Source organism: Panicum hallii, chromosome 7, assembly GCF_002211085.1.
Source record: "Panicum hallii strain FIL2 chromosome 7, PHallii_v3.1, whole genome shotgun sequence".
NCBI classification, from domain to species: domain Eukaryota; kingdom Viridiplantae; phylum Streptophyta; class Magnoliopsida; order Poales; family Poaceae; genus Panicum; species Panicum hallii.
Window position 1 is genome coordinate 31,607,149 of NC_038048.1, and position 19,393 is coordinate 31,626,541.

General features: G+C 45.3%; 3 protein-coding genes across 3 annotated transcripts; all 3 read right to left on the bottom strand.

The window, feature by feature from the left end:
• Window positions 1-318: 318 nt before the first annotated feature.
• On the bottom strand, window positions 319-2,312 carry LOC112898892 (60S ribosomal protein L35-2). Its single transcript, XM_025967197.1, has 4 exons — window positions 2,196-2,312; window positions 1,979-2,114; window positions 1,710-1,866; window positions 319-622 (listed from the first exon to the last, which is right to left on the bottom strand). The coding sequence occupies exons 1-4, from the start codon at window positions 2,197-2,199 to the stop codon at window positions 548-550; spliced, it is 372 nt and encodes a 123-aa protein (XP_025822982.1). The 5' UTR covers window positions 2,200-2,312; the 3' UTR covers window positions 319-547.
• Window positions 2,313-2,648: 336 nt separating this feature from the next.
• Window positions 2,649-5,651, bottom strand: LOC112898955. The gene is made up of 4 exons (XM_025967280.1): window positions 5,455-5,651; window positions 5,234-5,347; window positions 4,369-4,473; window positions 2,649-3,195 (listed from the first exon to the last, which is right to left on the bottom strand). The coding sequence occupies exons 1-4, from the start codon at window positions 5,558-5,560 to the stop codon at window positions 2,939-2,941; spliced, it is 582 nt and encodes a 193-aa protein (XP_025823065.1). The 5' UTR covers window positions 5,561-5,651; the 3' UTR covers window positions 2,649-2,938.
• Window positions 5,652-8,299: 2,648 nt separating this feature from the next.
• On the bottom strand, window positions 8,300-13,520 carry LOC112901499 (3-oxoacyl-[acyl-carrier-protein] reductase 4-like). Its single transcript, XM_025970430.1, has 11 exons — window positions 13,150-13,520; window positions 11,410-11,552; window positions 11,057-11,110; window positions 10,324-10,404; window positions 10,175-10,220; window positions 9,995-10,089; window positions 9,886-9,918; window positions 9,392-9,526; window positions 9,214-9,307; window positions 8,607-8,689; window positions 8,300-8,523 (listed from the first exon to the last, which is right to left on the bottom strand). Exons 1-11 carry the CDS (start codon window positions 13,301-13,303, stop codon window positions 8,491-8,493), a joined length of 951 nt encoding a protein of 316 aa, XP_025826215.1. The 5' UTR covers window positions 13,304-13,520; the 3' UTR covers window positions 8,300-8,490.
• Between the last annotated feature and the right edge of the window lie 5,873 nt (window positions 13,521-19,393).

A 19,393-nucleotide genomic window follows, 5' to 3' on the forward strand; every position in this document is an offset into this window, starting at 1 on the left:
AGCTTTTGGAAAGAACAGTTGGGAGTTTAAGAAAGTAGATTGTGGTTATTATGAAGGTCGAAATTATACCAAAGCATATGATAGATGGCGCCAATTTTCACCTGTCGCCGTGAGATTCAACACTCCAAACACTCACCCAGTCACCAATTCGGACCAACCAAATGTGCCGTTACACCAAGTCCTAGGTCTGAAGGAAAGCAACGCAGGTCAGCATACTAGCATTGGGACCAATCGCGAATGGCCGAATCTGTGAGATGCTTGAAATGGTCACTGCAAGCATTACAATGGCCAAGTGCAAGGACAAGCCAAGCAAGCAAGGATCCAAACAAGCCCCAAATGAGTAATCATCTTGAAAACAGAGATTCAAATATCAAGCTACAGCAAGGCAGGCGAAGATCAAGTGGAAGCAAAACTAACAATGGCCAGCATATTTCACCAAGGAAAGAGTACGCATTTTCATCACACAGTTGATCAGCTACATTGTACTTAGATGACAATACATCAAATTCTGGTAACTTCTGGGCAAAACATGTTCACTTTCGCTAATCTAGGCCTTGATAGCATACTTCCTCATAGGGAAATACTTTTCACGCTTCTTCTCCCTCTCGGTCTTCAAAGAGAGCTGCAGGACAAAAGAAACCCATGTCAACAAACTGAAAGGAACAAAGTAGTTGCCCTACAGATGATGCAGTGCATCTCCATCTTACTGCAAAGAAAATGAATATATATCTAACTGACCAATTAGTTCAGTGGACATTATAGCAATAACTGAAGACCCCAAGCATGTAAGCCCACAATAATCAAGAACTTTAGTATCAGTTCAACATGCAATGGTGAATTGCATTTTCACACAGTTGATCGCTTCAAGAATTCAAAATTCTTACAGCTAATTTCAAAAGGAAAGACAACCACTAGATTGAAGCATACAGACTACTTTATGGAGGCTTTGGACATGCCATTTTGCGCAAACCATACAGTGACTAGGACCTATGACACTATCCAATCACAAAAACAAGAGAAAATGGTCTTTATGCATACCAGTTCACTAAGAACAGGAATTTTAGTTAATACCAAGACAGGAAGCCCCAATAATCATATAACCATGTATAGAAGTAATGGTAATGCTAGTTTGCCTCCACTCTGAAGCAGACGATCTGCTTTTAAACTGGTGTTGAAAGGTAAAGGTTGGTTTAAGGGTTGAACCTTACAATTGCACTAAGTTCACACCAAGAAAATATTCAAGCTACCTATCATTTCACCATATCATATAATTAAGAACATTTAACACATCAGTGCTAGAACAACACAGTCAGTGCTATAATATCACAACCCTAACCGCAGTCAATTTGGAGCCAGCAGGAACACAACCGCGGAACTAAATCACTGGGAAATAACTAGCAAATACGCCACACATAAATTCAGCATGTTGCTTTAAGCTTGATTCAATCTTTATACAGACTAAACACCGAATTTCCAAACAACACTTGCATCAACATATTTCCCTAAAGGATGTCCGTTCAATCTTTATACAGCGATGACAATTTTTACCTACATTTGCATCATTCAACGATTTCACGAAACAGAACATCCAGCAATGAGCAACTGAGCTAATCGCACCGCATCAACTTATCCAGATCGAAGTTTCAACAAGGAAGCAAAACAGTACGTGTAGGAGATGCGGGAAGGAGAGGTGGGCACGGCGTGTATACCTGGTGCTTGGTGAGGCGCCTGCGGATGGCGCGTGTCTTCTTGGGGCGGAGGTCGAGCGGGAGCAGCTTCTTCTTCTTGTACGCCTCCCGCAGCGCCGCCTTCTGCTTCTGCGAGATCACGGTGAGCACGCGCGCGATGGAGGTGCGCACCACCTTGCTGCAAGAGAAAATAAGCCACGGATCCACGCCTCGGTTTCAGTTCGCCGCGAGCCCGGGGAGATCGAAATAAAGAAAGGGGGAGGAGGGTGAGGGAACCATCAAGCACGCACATCTTGGAGAGCTTGTTGGGGGCGCCTCCGGTGACCTTGGCGACGCGGAGGAGGGAGAGCTCCGACTTGAGCTCCTTGAGCTGCGCCTGCAGCTCCGCCTTGTTCTTCCCCCGCAGCTCGTGCACCTTGATCCGGGCTGCCATCGGTAGAACGAAAGGTCAGATCCGGCAGGGAACACGAGACCAGGAACGCCGGCGAGGGTGGCGAAAGGGCTTACCCATGGCGATTAGCGAGCCGGGCTTCCTGCGGCGGCGGCGTAGGCGGGTGAGGGGATGAAAAATGGAGGGCGAAGCAGGAAGGGAGGCGGCGGCTTGCGGCTTATATATGTGGGTGCTAAAACCCCGTGGAAGCCAGGAAACCCTAGACCTGTTTGGTGGGCTCATGGGCCGAGACAAATGGGCCGTCACTGATACGCAAGGCCTCGACAGAGCGCCTCGACAGAGTATTTGGGCACAATGACTAACGTGTAGCCGATTAATCAATCCAGATTATCTTCTGCCAGCACACTGCACAGGCTAAAAAACTTTCACATTTCCCTGTTCTGCTGACCAATTTAAAATTCACAAGATTACGTATCTAGGATTTTGAAGTGAAAATCCATAAATGCCACGGTCTAAGCATTAACGGATGCCATTCACATTTGTGCTGAAAATCTAGATACAAGAAAAAGTTTGATACAGTGCATATTCTCATTCTGAAGTGCAAATCCACTCACAAAGAAAAAGGTGGAAGCGGCATAACGATTAACGAAGTACAAGCATTTGCAGAGATGTTTTTGGCCGTCCAAACCTGGAAGTACATCACCTAGGTTTCCTCTTCCATAGGCATCCCCAAAGGCCCAAAGTACAGGAAAAGGGAAAAAAATACAAATCTCAATGTTTTCTAACACTCTGGTTTCAGAGACAAAAAGATATAGCACCTAAAAATCATTGGTATGTGGTTCTCTAAAATGCAGTGTATCTAGGGATCCTCCTTGTCAAGTTTACCCAGTGCTCGCTGAGCAAACAATTTCTCCTCTCGAGCTTTTTTCTTAGCCAAAGCCTCCTCATCCAACACTTGGATCGGCGACCACTCGGGTAGGGTAAACCAGTCTTTCTTTCCAGAGAACTGCTCTTTCCACGCATGCCATTCAGGGGCCAGCTTCAGCGCAGCATAATCCAATGCGGTACCAGCAGCTGCAAAGGTGACTGCGTATTTCACTGCTCCGAAGTGTCCACCTGCAGTCACAGGAAGTCCGAAAAATGTAAATGACCAAAGAATCATTTTCAGCAATTCATATCGATAGATGGTGAGGGGTCACATTTAGAACATGATATTCAAATGAGCCAGTGTATTTCTCCACCAGCAATTCAAAAGCAGATTCCATTTTCTCTTGTGGAACATTAAAAATCTAAACTGGGAAAACAAAGAACTTCTAGAATAAGCACATACACAAGTTTAGATAGAGCACCAATCATATGACACTGAAAAATAATAGGATTGACAAAATACTAACACACAAGAGCAGATTCAGATAAAACATGGAAGAACATTTAAACTTTCAGCTGATTGCTAAAAGGTTGAGGAATTGAGTTTTAGCAAGTTTGAACAAGAAATGCTAACAAGTAATTAAGTTAAAGTAGGCAGATTGACGCTGACCAACCAAGATGAGCCATTGTGACAGCATTGTTATCATACACTAAAATTAACTGAAAACCAGGAATTCACACTGGAGTGGAATTCAACAGAAAAATTACTGTGGTCTCAAATCAAGGCCAATCCTTACCGAACCGTGCCTAAACATAACCAATTCAAAGTCTGACCTTTGTGCAGTATATACCGTCTACTTACTAGTATCTCACAGCCTGTAACCTATGGATAAGATATCTCCATATGAAACTATTGAAAGTTATCAGGATTAGTCATGGCTGGCTGTTGCCTCCTGACCCACGAATTGGGACCCAAGTAGAGGTAAACTAAATACTAGTCAATTATGCACCTTGCTGAGCATTTGAAGACACTTAAATTTGGTAATAGCAGCCTTAAGGGTACATATGCACCCCACATTAACATATATGCACACATGCCCATGATGATTGATGGGAGTATGCTTCTATTTCTACAACCTTCCTCAGACTAGAGAATCCAGTGCTAGAACTTTGTTTTGGTCACTTATAAAACATGCACAGTTAAGTTAAGCTTTAAATATTTTTAGCTCCACCTGAAATTTTTTTAAAAAATAACTTACCATTATCTTCATAACACTGACAAGTGGTTTAGACTGTAAACTTTGTCGCTATCCAAACAAACCTAAGTTACAAGGTTAACTGAGTAATTCTAGAAATACTTCTTGCTGTAAAACTTGGTCTGGAAAACTTTCAAGTATGAAGGATGGTTTGTGATCAACCAACCTTGTATTCGACCGAGAACAGCTCCACTTGCTAGCCCACCAACAACAGAATTCATGGGATCATCGGGTGTTGTGGCTCGAGCATCTCTTGCGAGTTCACGTGCTCCTGGAAGGCAACAAAAATATATGTTTTACTGAAAGACGTCACATCTACACATGAAAAATGCAACTGCACAATCCTCTGTTATCTTGATCAATGGATCAACTGTTAGCTACAAATTCACTTCCTTTTCCTGAAAACTGAACCCATAATATAAAAGCATTTAGGCATTAAATATCTTGTTTCTTTGTTTTTCGATGGGCTTTTACTGTCTTCTTCAACAAGATAGGCATGCTTAACTCCACTTTCTATGCCCCTGTGATGACAATAAATGCAAATAGATGAAAGGTTGTTCCTGTGACAAGACTGAATGCCATACATAAAACGTAGCTTGAGGCAAGCCTGTGCCAGGCAAACCATAGACCATTATATAGCACATAAAAACTACAGCTACCTCATACATTTACAAGTTACCAGGCATTTCCCTACTTCTGTCATTTTGAGCAAACACACACCAGTCAACTTAACTTTCACTAATCTTAGATCTGCCAAAGTCCCCACAACTAACATCCAACAGCCGCAGGCATTGTAAATGTCCATAAAATTCTTAACCATAGCTACCACAACTTCTTCAAGAGATCTTGAAGTGAAAAATCTCCCCGGTTATCCCCTCCCACACCAGGAAGCATAAAATCATGTGAAGAAATTCTACTGCACATCCGCAATCAAATTGTAGAGCTTAACTTACAATGACAAAATACTGATCCCGACTGCACAAATTAATTCTGTGTATAAGTCGCAAACTTTGCAAGAGCAGAGACCTCACCTCCGTAGCACCCGGCGACGATGGCAAGGTTAGCGGCGTAGGTGACAGCGGCACGGGCAGCGCCAAGGCGCGCCCGGTGCCGCGACAGCAGCCCAAACGCTGCTCCGACCACCCCTGCACAGCCAACCAAATCGACAAGACCCGACGGATCAGGGACGCCTGCCCAGGCTAGGACCAGCTCCAAGAAACGTAAAAGAGGGTTGGGACGGGGGCCGGCTCACCGGCGGCGGCGACCGGGATGATGATCCTCTCCCTCCAGTCCTCGGAGAACGGCGAGGTTGCCTCCGGAGTCGTTGCGCCGGCAGCCTCACCGGCGGAAGCAGCCATCCCTCGCGATGGCGGCGCCGGCGGTGGTGCCTCGCGGTGACGGAGCACCCGGCTTGAGTGAGTGGAGAGATTCGGGGGCTTCAACGACTTGGTCGTTTCGGCGAGGGCCTGCTTGCGTGATTCAGCCCGTTGGTTTCTGATGGGCCCATGCCTCATGGGCTGGGCAAGGAGGCCTGTCGGCCACTCTTGCACCAGGCGTCAATCCTTGTCAGAATCTTTTTCAAATCGATAGGTAGGGGGTCTTCAGCTTTGATGGACAGAGTAAAAATAGCAGCGATGATGGAGAGAGTAAAAACACGTTATCGACGGAAAACAAAACCATTCTTTTTGTTTGCTATAAAGGGATGGCTTAAACATAATGAATATGCTGCGAAGAAAGCATATAGCTCTTGACTGCTATGACTATGTTATCTGCATTGAACATGCTGAAGAAAGACTCTTTATGTCTGTTTTTTGGTTGGCCTTTCAGTCAGGTATGTTGACTTTTTCTGGACGTACATGCATTGGGATATTACCTTACCACGCTAGAAATGATTATCAGAGCAAGGGAGCAGTTTGGTTCTCGCATAATTGCATCTTTATGAAAATTATGATAATTGCATGGTGGACCATTTCGTATCATCACAATAGAACTATCCTTATCGGTTCCGGAAATGGCAGGCAGCTAAATCTATTCGATGTATGTATTATTCGTCGTGATCGGATATGATATAGCATATAATGACTTAAGATTTATACTGGCTCAGGCAATCATGCCCTACGTCCAGTCAGGGATCAGTCGGATGTATTGCTTAAGCCGAGGTGCTCGTATGAGTTGGAGAGTTACAAACTTTCGAGCGGAAATTGTAAGATTTGAGAGTCTATGGTCCCTTAGTGTCCTAGACGGAGAGCCCTACCGTTTATAGTTCAAGGGGTTCTTCTTTATAGGGGACTAAGGGTGCAAGGATAGAACTTCCGACCCTGTCGGAGTCATCAGCTTCATCAGTCGGGTCTGCCCATCCGGTCAGTCGAAGTCGTCCGATGACCACCGTCCAAGTCCTGTGTTGTGGGCGCGAGCGTTTTGTCTTGTCCCTGCACATCATGCTCCATCGGTCGGAGTTCGTGGGGATGTCGATAGGAACGGTACGGCTGTCACGCCTCGTTCCTGGCGCTATGCCCAGTCACTCCATCATGACGGGGGCGTACCAGCCGTATCATGATGACGTTATGCCCCGTCTCTTCGCGAGGATGGACAGGTAGAATAGTGACGCCTGCTGCCACAACAAAGGGACTGGGGTCCCCATGAAGGGAGTGGTTGGCCGTTTACGACAAGTTGACCCCGAGGCTCATCCTTATCCTCCGCACCTACTCCTGGGGCCCGCTGGTACGCCGGGCCTAGTCTCCCGACCAGCCTGCTGGTCGGGGAGGTAGGCACATGCAAGGCGGAGCCTAGTCGGAGTCCTCAGTCGAAACCTTGATACGGACCCGGCCTTCGCTCGTCCTACAGTTGGGGGTATAGGCCTTAGTCATCTCGACCGAGCTGTCAGTCGGGGGTGTGGGCTGAGACGGTCTAGATAAAGTTATCACCTCATGCAGATAGTCACTTGTTCCAGACGTGGTCTTAGGCTGATCAACGAGAAGTGAGCCCGCTGGAGACGCTGGGTCCTTGCAGCCGGCCCCGAGCGGCTACATGATAGTCGAAATCTATCTTTGAAGACGTTTTGTCATCATACCAAAATAAAATAAGCCTTACAAAAGGGACGGCACGCACCATGCAACCGCGGAGCAGTGTCGCCCTGACTCGGCGCTACCACCATGGACGACGACCCACATCCCATGCAGGCCCAGCTCCGCCGCCGCGTTCTCCGCGTCAGCGCCACCACCCGTACGAGGCCGCGCCGGACACCGCCGACGCTACGCTCGCCGTGCCGACGGCGACGATGCATCCGCCGCGGCGCGCGCCCGCCGCGTGCTTGTTGCCGCCCGCCGCGTGCTACGCCCAGGAACGGACCCACCAGCTGGTTCACGGCCAGCGCGCGCTCGAAGTCCGCCCTGCCGCTCTCCCGGACGCCGTACCAACCACGGCGGCCCGCTGATGCCGGCGTTGTTGTTGAACGTGAGGTACGTCCAGGCCCAGCGCGCCGAACGTCGACCGCAGCCGCGACGTCGTCCTCGCTGGTGACGTCGCGGTGCACGTGAGCTTGCGGCGGTTCCCGCGCTGAGCTCGGGGCAGAGGCGGGGGCGACGACAATGGGCCTACTTGCAATGGCTGCTTTCCTAGCCTCTGTTCTGCTCCCAGTATAGGTGCTTGTAACTTTCTCATGCATGGTTGTAGTACTGCCCCTGCCCAGCTGGCCTGCTCCTCCTCCTCCTCCTGCTGCTGCTGCTGCTTGTCACTTGTGTGGAGTTGTGGTGGTAGCAGTGGACAAGCCTTTCTGATGTCGTGGTATTGAGTGGACTGCGGAACTACAAGTAGCAGTTTGTTTTTGCAACATATCTAAGCCTAGACCTAACATTACTCCTTGTACCAGCTAGATGTTCAAGACTTTCCACTACAAAAGGATTTGACATCCTAAAGTGTACAGAATGCGTGGCGATGCTGGCTGAGTGGCACAGATTCAGGCTTTTAGATTGCGAAAGATTGTTAAAAAGTAATCACCAATCTTATCTCCGTCGACGTAGAAGTACCCCTGATGATAAAGAATAATAATGATCATGCATAAACAGAGATCTATCAGCGAGGATCAAATTCAAATAGCCTTTGACAAATTGGCACACATCATGACACCAAAGACATATATTTCAACTTCAACACGCCGATTTATTCCTGGTGAGTATTACAAAACAGAGACAACCTAAAATTTGTGGTCCAAAAATCGCCTCATGCACAGGAGCGTACAACACCACTATAGGCTAAGGAGAGGTCGAAGTCTATCAAGCTCACTCAAACCTTACATTACCATCCCTCCGTCAATGGTAAGCACCTGCGTGTAACAAGGGTTAGTTGAAACGTTATGAAATAAAACACTGGAAAACTGAGGGCAAATGTAGTGGTAGTGTCATGCACCTGTCCAGTGATATAGCTAGCCGCAGGATTAAGGGCCAAAAACTCGACTAAACCTGCAACTTCCTCTGGTTGGCCGTATCTCCCTGGAAATCATATGATAACATGTAGAGTTAGTGGTGAGAGCTGCCGTTTGAGTGCAGAGAAGAAACAAGAACCAAGAAATATGAAATATTCCAATATGATGTACTTTCATATTCTACCAAAACTAATGAATTATGGTTATATCAATCCAGCATGTGTCCCCTCAGCATCAATGAGTAACTGTAAAAGAATATGTCTGGGTTTCATAAAAGATGAAGTAAACACGGCTTTTACTTTACTGTTTTCATTTCTAGTTTCTGCAAATTATTACTCTGCTCGTGCAGTCTACTCTAAATATCAAATGCAGTTTAAATTTTAGCTATCCCATGCTGCTATCTGAAATAATAAATACTAGAAAGATCTTCCTCTTACAATCGCTAATGGTGCATCACTAACGAATACCAGCAAGTAATTTTCATTTGGGGCATCATTAAATAACCATAAGACAAAGCAAGTTACCTAATGGTGCAGCTTAAGATGCTAATACAAAGGAACACAGGAACAGTGTAAGATGCATACAACTTACCTAATGGAATTGTTGACAAAATTTTCTTCTCAAGCTCTTCCCCAAGTTCGGCAGTCATATCAGATGCAATGAACCCTGGTGCAATAGCATTCACCTGCATGTATATTCAGAACACTTTCAGAAATGCAGACTAGCCTAATGTTACATGTGAGATAATAATGAAAGATAAACACCATACGTTGATATTTCTGCTTGCATATTCCCTGGCAACTGTTTTTGTGAAGCCAATAACCCCAGCCTTGGCTGCACTATAATTAGCTTGGCCAACATTGCCAGTAAGACCAACGACTGATGCTATGTTGATAATTCTTCCCTGCATTTTGCAACAAAAATACACACATTACGAACCATGACAAAAAAGCAAACAGGACAAATTTTGACAGCAGCTTCTTGAAGATCAGAGACTCAAAGAGTACAAGACAAATACAAATAAAAGTAGTGGTAACAAACTATCAGTCCATGACCTCCCGTGTGTATTTGCCTACCTACTGAGGCACAACACAATAAGAATGCATTATCACTGTGCGTTATGGATTAGTATTAGTTCTTTTGCTTCATACAACTTTCAGTTATATAATATTTCACGAACACAAAGTAAGAAAACCATGCAAGGAGGCACTCATTTAGTTGCGCTTCTGCAAGTAAATTAAGTGCAGTATGAAGAAACACTACCTTTTTCTTCTTCATCATTACTTTAGTAGCAGCCTGCAAAGAATATGCTGCTGTAAGATGCATCTAACAATTCACGTAATTTCAAAATAAAGAAAGGTTACGAACTCACCTGTGTGCACAGGAAGACACCTGTAAGGTTCAGATCAATTACATCTTGCCACTGAGATTTCTTCATCCTCATCAATAATGTGTCTCGTGTGATCCCTAATAAAGAAATATAGTTTTATTTGACAAAACAAATCAACTGAAAAGGTAGCAGGCAAAGTGCAATTTGCCATGGGGAACATACCTGCATTGTTTACAAGCACATCTATTGTTCCCCATTTATCCAGAGCCTAATTGATTTAGAAAGTAGAAACTAGTCATAATCATGTTCAAATAAAGATTGATGTTAAAGTGAAAAGGAATATTTTCCTTCTGCATACAAACTACACTTACTGCTTTCATCATAGATTCTACATCAGCTTCTTTTGAAACATCTCCTCCAAATGTGATGGCCTCACCACCAGCCGCTTCAATCTGCAAAAAAAAAGCACCGTAAGCATCTGAATGAATGCATGTTCAAGTGGGAAAGGAGAATGTTGGTCTCTAATCTCTACATATTTGTAGGCAGAAAACTATAGCCGGATTTCAATAGATAGTTAAATAATAAAATTTCCTTATTAGTCGAAAAGTGGTGAATTTTAATCAACCACATTCAAGAAACATCATTCTATTTCATTATAGTTCTCGCACTGCGGTTACTATCTACTAATCTCTATATTTGCCATTACAATAATTAGAACCATGAAACATAATTCAAGGTGATTGACTGATTGTTTAATTGTTCTCTGGTTGCAGTGTCTTAAAAATGGCAGTGAGAATTCAGAATAATGACACTATCGCTTCCCCAGATAGATAAATAAAAAATGATAATAGTTCAATGTATTCTTTTGTAAGGCCGAACATAAACGAAGAATTCAGACTGCAATGACAACTTTGCAATGTTGAGAAATCAAGGAGACGGATAGAAATAATGATGTACTGAAAGGAATAAATCTGATCACTTGTAGTGAAATACAAAGCAATTAATCAAAAACTGTTAAAGATTGTCTTTGTGTTAGCCCTCTAACATAAACGTACAGACAAACAAATAATAGCCAACAAAGTAATTTGTGATCAACATGCTCACCTCTTTGGAGACATCTTCAGCCTCTTTTGATGACCGGGCATAGTTCACCAGAACCTAAAAAGTCAAGCCAGATTCAAGACCCTAAGGTTAGTGCTCACTTGCCATTCCATGGGAAAGAAGATATTTGCATTTGCAAGCAGGTGAGTACAATCATACAGATACAGCCACATGTCTATTCATAGAATAGAAGTAAAAAATAAACTAAACAGCACACAACCGCATACGTATTGTGTACAGACACTTGCTTTAACACAAGAGTCCCGTTGACTGTTGAATAAGTTGCTGACCCTATCTGCATTTATAAAACATTTTCCCAATACATAATGATTCTTTTAAACAGCCAAGTAGCTAACCTTGCACCCTGCTTTTCCAAGGGCTAAAGCAGTGGCCTTTCCAATCCCTCTGGAGGCACCTGTAACAATAACAACTGGTGCTTCCAGCTTGGTAGCATCTTTTGCAACGGCTTGTTCAACAGCTGCAACATGGGTTCGCACTCCTGCAGATAGAAGTTTGCTTAGTACTGAATGCAAATAGGTTGTTTCATTAGAGAAGTGTTAAAAGATACTAAATTCCTCCTTAGTATTTCTGAAAAAAATGCGTCAACTATGCATACGGAAATTCATGAACTTGTGAGGAAAAAAGAGTTGAGATCTTCATCTCTAGCTACTTGAATGAAGGTACAAGCTTATAGAAGTTAAATCCATTGGATAGAAAAATGCTTTGATTTTCGAACTAGGCAATAATAAAACTCATCTCAAGATACCATTTTATTGTTTGGTGCGACTGGATCTAGTTTTCTTCAATTGTTCATCATTACCATGATGATCAGTAAGTAGAATCAGCAGGCTCAACATAATATGCCATTACAGCATATGAAATATATCATCTTGTATTCTGTGCTCATCGAGCCATTAATGTCTTTCACATCCAACATGCTGCACTTCCAATTGCCAAAAATATTGCCAACGCTTCATCCAATTAAGGACCATGTATTTAAAACTGTTCTCAGTATTGGATAGTTTCTTTTCACAACCGAACTGGTAGGGATATGCTAAAAACGCATTCAAATATTCAGCTTTCTAGAATGAAAAACCTGCTAATGGCTCGCTTTCCTATGTGGAGTTGTTGAATTTAGATGTATATATCTTACTATGTAGCTTGGTTCAACCTTACAGTCTCGAATTTCCTATTGAAAAATTTATTGTAAGCTATCTAACCTCTTGAGCCTTAAGTTCTAGAGTTTTGGATTTATCATATTGCTTCTGCCAACTGTCATAAGATACAGATTTCATTGATTTGTTAGATAAGCATCCTCCTATCAGCCTCAAAATATGAACTACTTCCAACCACAACTAATACTATTAATGACACCTACAATTCAGATAGATGCTTAATGTCACAATCAGACATCTCAGTTTTCCTAGTCACCACTACGAATATGTCTGTAGCAAACTTTGATGTCGTCACCATCAGGTAAGGCCACCTGTGCCAATCCAGGCAGTCATGAGATTATGGCAATTCACTCCAGCCAGGTGGTGATGAGACGATAGCAATTCACTGCAGGTGTGACGGAGGAAAATGGTGCAGATTAACCCAGGCATTACGGTGAGGAGAGACTGAGTGCTACATAAGAGCTCGGTCAGTCTGAGTAACAGAGATGAGGATGCAATGAAGGCGGAGAAGCTACCGAGGCACTATATTGTGCACTCAGACTTATTGTAATAAAAAGATGTCAAAATATACTACTACAGAAATGGAAACAAGAAATTTCATTTCCAACCTGACTAACTTCGACCATAATGGCCCAGTTACTAACTACTAACTCAAGCAATGGATGCAGCCAACCGAAAAGGATCCTGAAAACGAGCGCGCTGATGCACATACTATGCAAAAACCTCAATTAGCAAACGTGGATCCTAGGGGGCACGAGCTGCAAAGCAACCATTCGGCCGCACAAATCTGCCAAACGCGCCGCTATGCTACGCTACACGAGCTGGATCTCGGAACTCCAGCACAGCACGAGGGCACTGAAAACCATTACCACCCCCAATAACCCGCAGAGATCAGACCGGGAACATGGAAGGGGCCCTCACCAGAGAGCCCGCGGCCTGACCGCAGCGCGGGCGAGGAGCGGGCAGCGCCTCCGCCGAACGTGACGAACCCGCGGCGGGTGGTCGCCGCGGCGGCCCCGGCGCGCGGGGCGGCCGGGGAGGAGACTGCTGCTGCGGCGGCGGCGGCGGTGGCCATGAGGGAGCGGCGGGACGCGGAGCAGGCGAGGAGGCGGGAAGCCAGAGGAGGCAGCGTGCTTTGGAGATGGGGGCGGAGTATTTGAAGCCGCAACGGAGCACAGGCACGGCAGCGGAGGATTTCTATTCGGGGGGGGTTGGGGGTGGGGGCTTTGGAAGCTCAGCGAGGGCGATGCGCTGGGCGGAGCGCACGAGGCGAGAGGAAGAGGACGGAGACGAGAGGGCGGGCGGGGTCCGAACCCGTCGGCTCTGCGCTTGATTGTTCGGTCCGGTGGGCCGAGCAGGCCCAGGGTCTGACCTGGATTGGGTCATGGTGGTGGTCCTCTTCTCACGCTCTCTCTGGACGTGATGGGCTTTCACAACTAGAAATAACAACGGGTGATTTTGTTTGAGTCATCACTTAGATTTTTTTAAGAGTAAAATACGCTGAAGTCCTTAAACTTATTAGCTGTGTCGAGTAGATTTGTCAACTTTGAAAGTGCAGATTGAGCCCTAATCTATTTAAATATATTACTAGAGTTCTAAAACGCCTCTAGCCAGTGTTGACCGTCTACATGGACCGCCACTTCCGATGGTTTTGGCAATTGTGGGAGCGGGGCATATCTGCAAATCACCCCCTCTCAAACATTAGGCCCATCTCTACTCTTTGTCACCCGGCCGTTCATCTTCGTTTTCGCCGAGGCGGAAGGGGGGCGATTAGAGCTCCGATGATCGGCGAGGTACGGAGAGCAGCAACCGCCGGAGTTCGCGTCGGAGATCAAAAGGGAGCAGAGTTGGCCTAGTCGCGGCGATGAAGGCTCCTCGACTGCATGGAAAAGCCAACAGCATGACTAATTGCACTCCTAGAATGCAAAAACATAGCGTACATATTGACCTCAAGAGCCTAACTACTTCTGCCCTACTGTCATCTTTCTTTCTTGATGTTCCACCATTTCCAAGCAGCATCTTATCATCATCCCCGATATTATCCTTCTGACTCCACTCTCCACCTTTTAGAATCTCAATCTTTTTCTAGTATTTCACGTAGTCTTCTTCCCAGAACCAAAATGGGCAGTCGGTTCCATCACGCTACGACAGAGAACATAAACAGGAAGAGAGGAGGTCACAGCTGCAACTAGATAACTGAAAACAACACCTCATCGTGAACCCTAACTCACCTTGTGCAGCGAGTAACAGTAGAACACTTGCCCTAGGCTCCAATCCTGTCGCGATTTCAGCCACAGCACCTTCCTACGGCTGCACTATGTGCAAGTGATGAGTGGGAGCCCATCCGAGACCCACGGATTTGATGTTGAGGCACTGGATTGGGAAGCCATGGCGCACATCTGGAGAGGGGTGACGTCGGGAGCACCTAGCATGGGGAGGAGAGGAGAGGACGGGAAAGAGGATGGAGGGGAGATGGGAAAAGAGGAGGGTTTTTTTACGAGGTTTATTATTTAGTTCTAGGGGTACAATGTAATACTGTAGCCTAGATTGGGTGTCAAAACTCCCGCCAAAACCATGTAGGATCGGACGTGGTGGTCCACGTAGGCGGTCAACGCTGGTTAGAGGCGTTTTGAACCTCTAGTGACACACTTAAATAGACTATGGGACTCAGTCTACACTTTTGAAGTTGATGGACCTACTCGACATACCCTTACAAGTTTAATAACCCCTAGTGCATTTTACTCTTTTTTAAAGAAAAAAATCCATTTTACTACTCTCATCAATCTACTTTATCTGCTTAAACCTTCAAGCAAAATCTAGGCTCAATGTACTCCCTCGAACAATTTTCATTGATCCAATATGTCTCTAATGATATTACTTTTTTTATTTCTTCGTGTACAAATTGAATTTTAAGTTCAAATTCTGTGAATGGATAGAGAATATGATGCCTTATGTTAAAAAATACATCAAGAGTATCTCATGGTTATTTTCATAGGTTAGATAGATTTAATATGAAACTCCGGGATAGAATTTTTCATGAAAAATAATCATGATAAATTCATAATGTATTTTTCCAACTTAGGGCATCATATTATAAGTCGCCTTGCAAAATTTGAAATTTAAATTCCATTTGTATGCATAGAAATAAAAAAAAAGAACTCTCACTAAGGGTAGATTGGACCAAATGAAATAGTTTGGGGAAGTAAATTGAGTCTAAATTTTATTGGAGGATTAAGTAAACAAATAGATTAGTAAAAGGTGTAAAACAGACTTTTCCGATTTCTTTAACTAATAGAAAATAGATGTAGTACAAGTTAGTTTCATTTTTCCACCTAGGAGTTGGGTGACACAAGATGTATTTTCAGTCCAAAAAATAGCGCAGCAAATGGAATGAACAATTTGAGTGAAAAAATAAAGTAATATCAACCATATTTCCTCGCGTTTGGGTTGAGGAGTCCATCATTAAAAAATCAACTCAAGGTGCTATCTTGAATACATAAAGGCAACACAAGCAACTGATATGAACAATGACTAGGGAACGAGAATAAATCATGTGTTCTACGCTGACAGAATAACATTGGCATAAGTCATCACCCTTAAATTACATTGACAAAACGACATTGCCACTGAAAGGTTTCATATAGGATCTTTGGTTTATAGGATTTTTACACGGTACGACATTCGCACAGAATTGACGCTGAATTCTACCAGTACATGGATCTTAACAAAATAATCTCATCAGTAGAAAATTCGGTGAAAATAGACCACAAAATCAACCGAGAGATGTATAGAAAATTCTGAATTGAAAATGCTTCATTTGAGAGTGAATTGAACATGGGCATGGGCTCGTTATCAAGAACTATCTACAATGAGGAGATGGTTTAGTTTCCGGCACATGGTCAATCCAAAAAAGGTCATTGCATTTTTTCCTTATGGTGGCTTCAAATTAAAATGGTGTATAAGTATAAGTTTGCCGAGGTTACATATACTTTACAGTTGGTGCCACTTGATCCATGCCCGCCGGCGCTGTCGGTGTTTAACCGGCTGTCCACCGAGGGATATACCCAAGGTGGTAAGTTTTGGGTGAGGAGACGCCGAGATCAGGAACTCGAAGGTGCAAGGAACACAAGATTTAGATAGGTTTGGGCCGCAAGGTGCGTAATACCCTACGTCCTGTATGGTAGTTTATATTCCTTTGGTGTAGAATGACCTAGAGATCTTCTCTTTTGAGAGGGGTCCCTGACCTCCCTTATATATCCGAGAGGCCAGGGTTACAAAGATACCAACCAATACCAGCTAAGGAATCGTACCAGAACATATCCCGAGTAAATTCCTCCTGTATCGGTTAGCCTTATCTCCTATTTAAACTGAATAAATAAGAGATAAACAAGATGAATAAGAGATAAGACGGACTTAATCTCTTAGACCTCTTTAAACTACGTTATGTACCCAGTCCCGTGGCCCCGGATCTGACAGCTACGTTGCTAACCTGGAGTCAAGAAACCTCATCACTTGGAGCAAATCCTCCGCTAGTAACCCTCCACTATAATTGATTTTGTCATCAACTATAATGAACAACATTTTCATGTAGTTAAGAGTCTATGAAGCATGTAGAGAAAAATTCATGTTTGTTTGAGAAGGGGGTGCCGAGTTTTTGTGAGGAGAGAAGAAATGGGATGTAGAATGTAAGACACACCACCATCAACATCTTTACAAGTAATGTAAATATATGAATTGTTATTTGTAAGATCAAGATAGAATACTATGGCATGGGAAAAAACATAGAAGTACTCTGATATATAGTCTAACCTACAAATATTTTATGACACATTCTATTCCATTGCTTTGTGTGCAAAAGCATATTTGCCACAGTTTTGCCAAAAATGTTAGTTTTTGGAAAATTTTAGAAGTACTTGGTTCCTTGCAACGATTTAGGCCTCACCTTTTATGACTAGACACATTGTAAACATAATATATGAAGGCTTGTTATCCTTAGGCAATCTTATGAAAGATATATTCTAGGTACTTCTTCAAACCAGGGTATGAGCACCATCATTCATTGGATTAATGGATATGTAGCAACAAATTAAACAAACACAAAAAGAATAATTAAACTTGCATCATTTCTCGGAATGAAGGGCAGTGTACCTTTCTTAAGCAAATTATTTGCTTGGAGAGAGATTATGAGCCTTCCAAATCTTCATTCTACCTGGACTCAGCTTAAGCTAACAAAGCACTGGAGTAATCCAAACATCCCATGAGAAAAGAAGGATCTGGCTCAAATTCTAGACTCGATTCACAGAGGTTAAAAAGTTGGATCGAGTGATTGTTTGGTGGGAAAGATGTGTAAGAGAGAATGCATGAGAAATGCTTCCCCTTCTGTTATTAATTTGTGGGACCTGACAGTGGTTTTTGGCTTCAGGAATGGCAGGGAATTGAATCAAAATGAATCATACGTCCCACGCGCACGGACGTCCGCGGTGCGCACATGTTGCCAGACAGGCAACAGCGCCTCTCCCTCTCCTTTGGCAAGTTTGTTATTTAGGCATGTATGACCAGGATTAGATGAAATCTCCAGGATTAGATGCAATCTCCTGAAATCTCTCTCCTGTAATCTCTCCCTCGGTTGTACCTCTACTATATCTTTGCCTAATGGCCAATGGAAAGATCATTGCGTGAATTAGTTTCGGCTTTCATGGTATCACAGACCGGACTGATCCTGCGTCTCTTCCGCTGCCCATCCCAATGCCGCGCCGATCATCCTGATCGCCGCCGCCCACCGTGCCGAGCGCTCCTGCCGGCACGTCCACCATAGTTCCTTCTTCACCACCATAGTTCCTTCTTCACCCCTCCACTCACTCCATGGCCGGTGACCCCTCCGAGCTCGGCCGTCTATGCCACGAGGTTGAACAGCTCTGCGCGGCTGCCGCTACCCGCGCGGCCGAGGATCAACGACGCGCCGATGAAGAACGCTGCAACGCCGAGGCCGAGGCTGCCGCCGAACAGCAACGGCTCACGGCCGAGCGCGAGGCCACCGAACGCCGGCGTCGCAACGAAGAAGCTGACGCCCTCCTCATCGCCAACCTGCATGCTCAAGCTGTCGCCCTCACTAACATCAAGTCTCTTGTCCCGCTGGTTCTTGACGTCGGGTCCACGGCATATCCCAAGTGGCGCGGACTTCACCTCATCACCCTCGGCAAATACTCCCTCACCAACTACGTCCTCTCCGATGACGTCCACCCGGAGCTCGCTCCCTGGCATCGCTTGGACTGCGTCGTCGTCTCTTGGATATTTGGTACCATCTCTACCAATCTCCTTGAGATCGTGATGACCTCCAGCGACCCCAACCACCAGCCCACCAGCCGAGCAGTGTGGCTCGCCCTGGAGGACATGTTTCTCGGCAACAAGGAGACCCGCGCCCTTCTCCTCGACACCGAGTTCCAGACAGTCGCGCAGGGTGATCTCTCCATCTCTGATTATTGCCGTCGTCTCAAGTCCATGGCTGATCAACTCGGCAGCCTCGGTGAAGCTGTTCCCGATCGAACTCTCATCCTCGCTGCTCTCCGCGGACTTAATGATCGGTTCTTGCACCTGGCGTCCTTCACCAGGCACCAGATGCCGCTCCCGTCCTTCAACAAAGTCCGCAACGACCTGCTCCTTGAAGAACTCACCCTCAACGACAAGGCCAAGACACCCTCTATGGCAGTTCTCTCCACCGGCAACAACGCGGCTGGCGTCCTCGGCGCCGCGCCACAGCACACCAGTGCACCCAGCGGCACCGGAACTGGCAACAGCACCACCTCAGGCGACAATCGGTAGAACAACCGTGATGCAAAAACAACAACAAAGCGCAGCAGCAGCAACAGACAGGGGCTATGCACCCTCGTTCTTCAACCTGTGGACTGGCACGTTCCAGGTCTGGCCGACCAGACCCGGCACAAACAGCCACGCGCCCAGGACTCCTCCTCAGGCGCACGTCTTCACTACACCAGATGGGCAGGGTGCTCCCAATGCTCCCCCTGCCTGGCTACCCTACGGCGTCCCCTTCACTCCAGGATTGGGCATCGATGCTGCCTCCCCTGGGTTCCATGTTCCGGTCGCCTACGCTCCACCACCGACTACTCCGAGCACCGGTGGCTGGGACCAAGGTGCGCTGGCCAGCGCG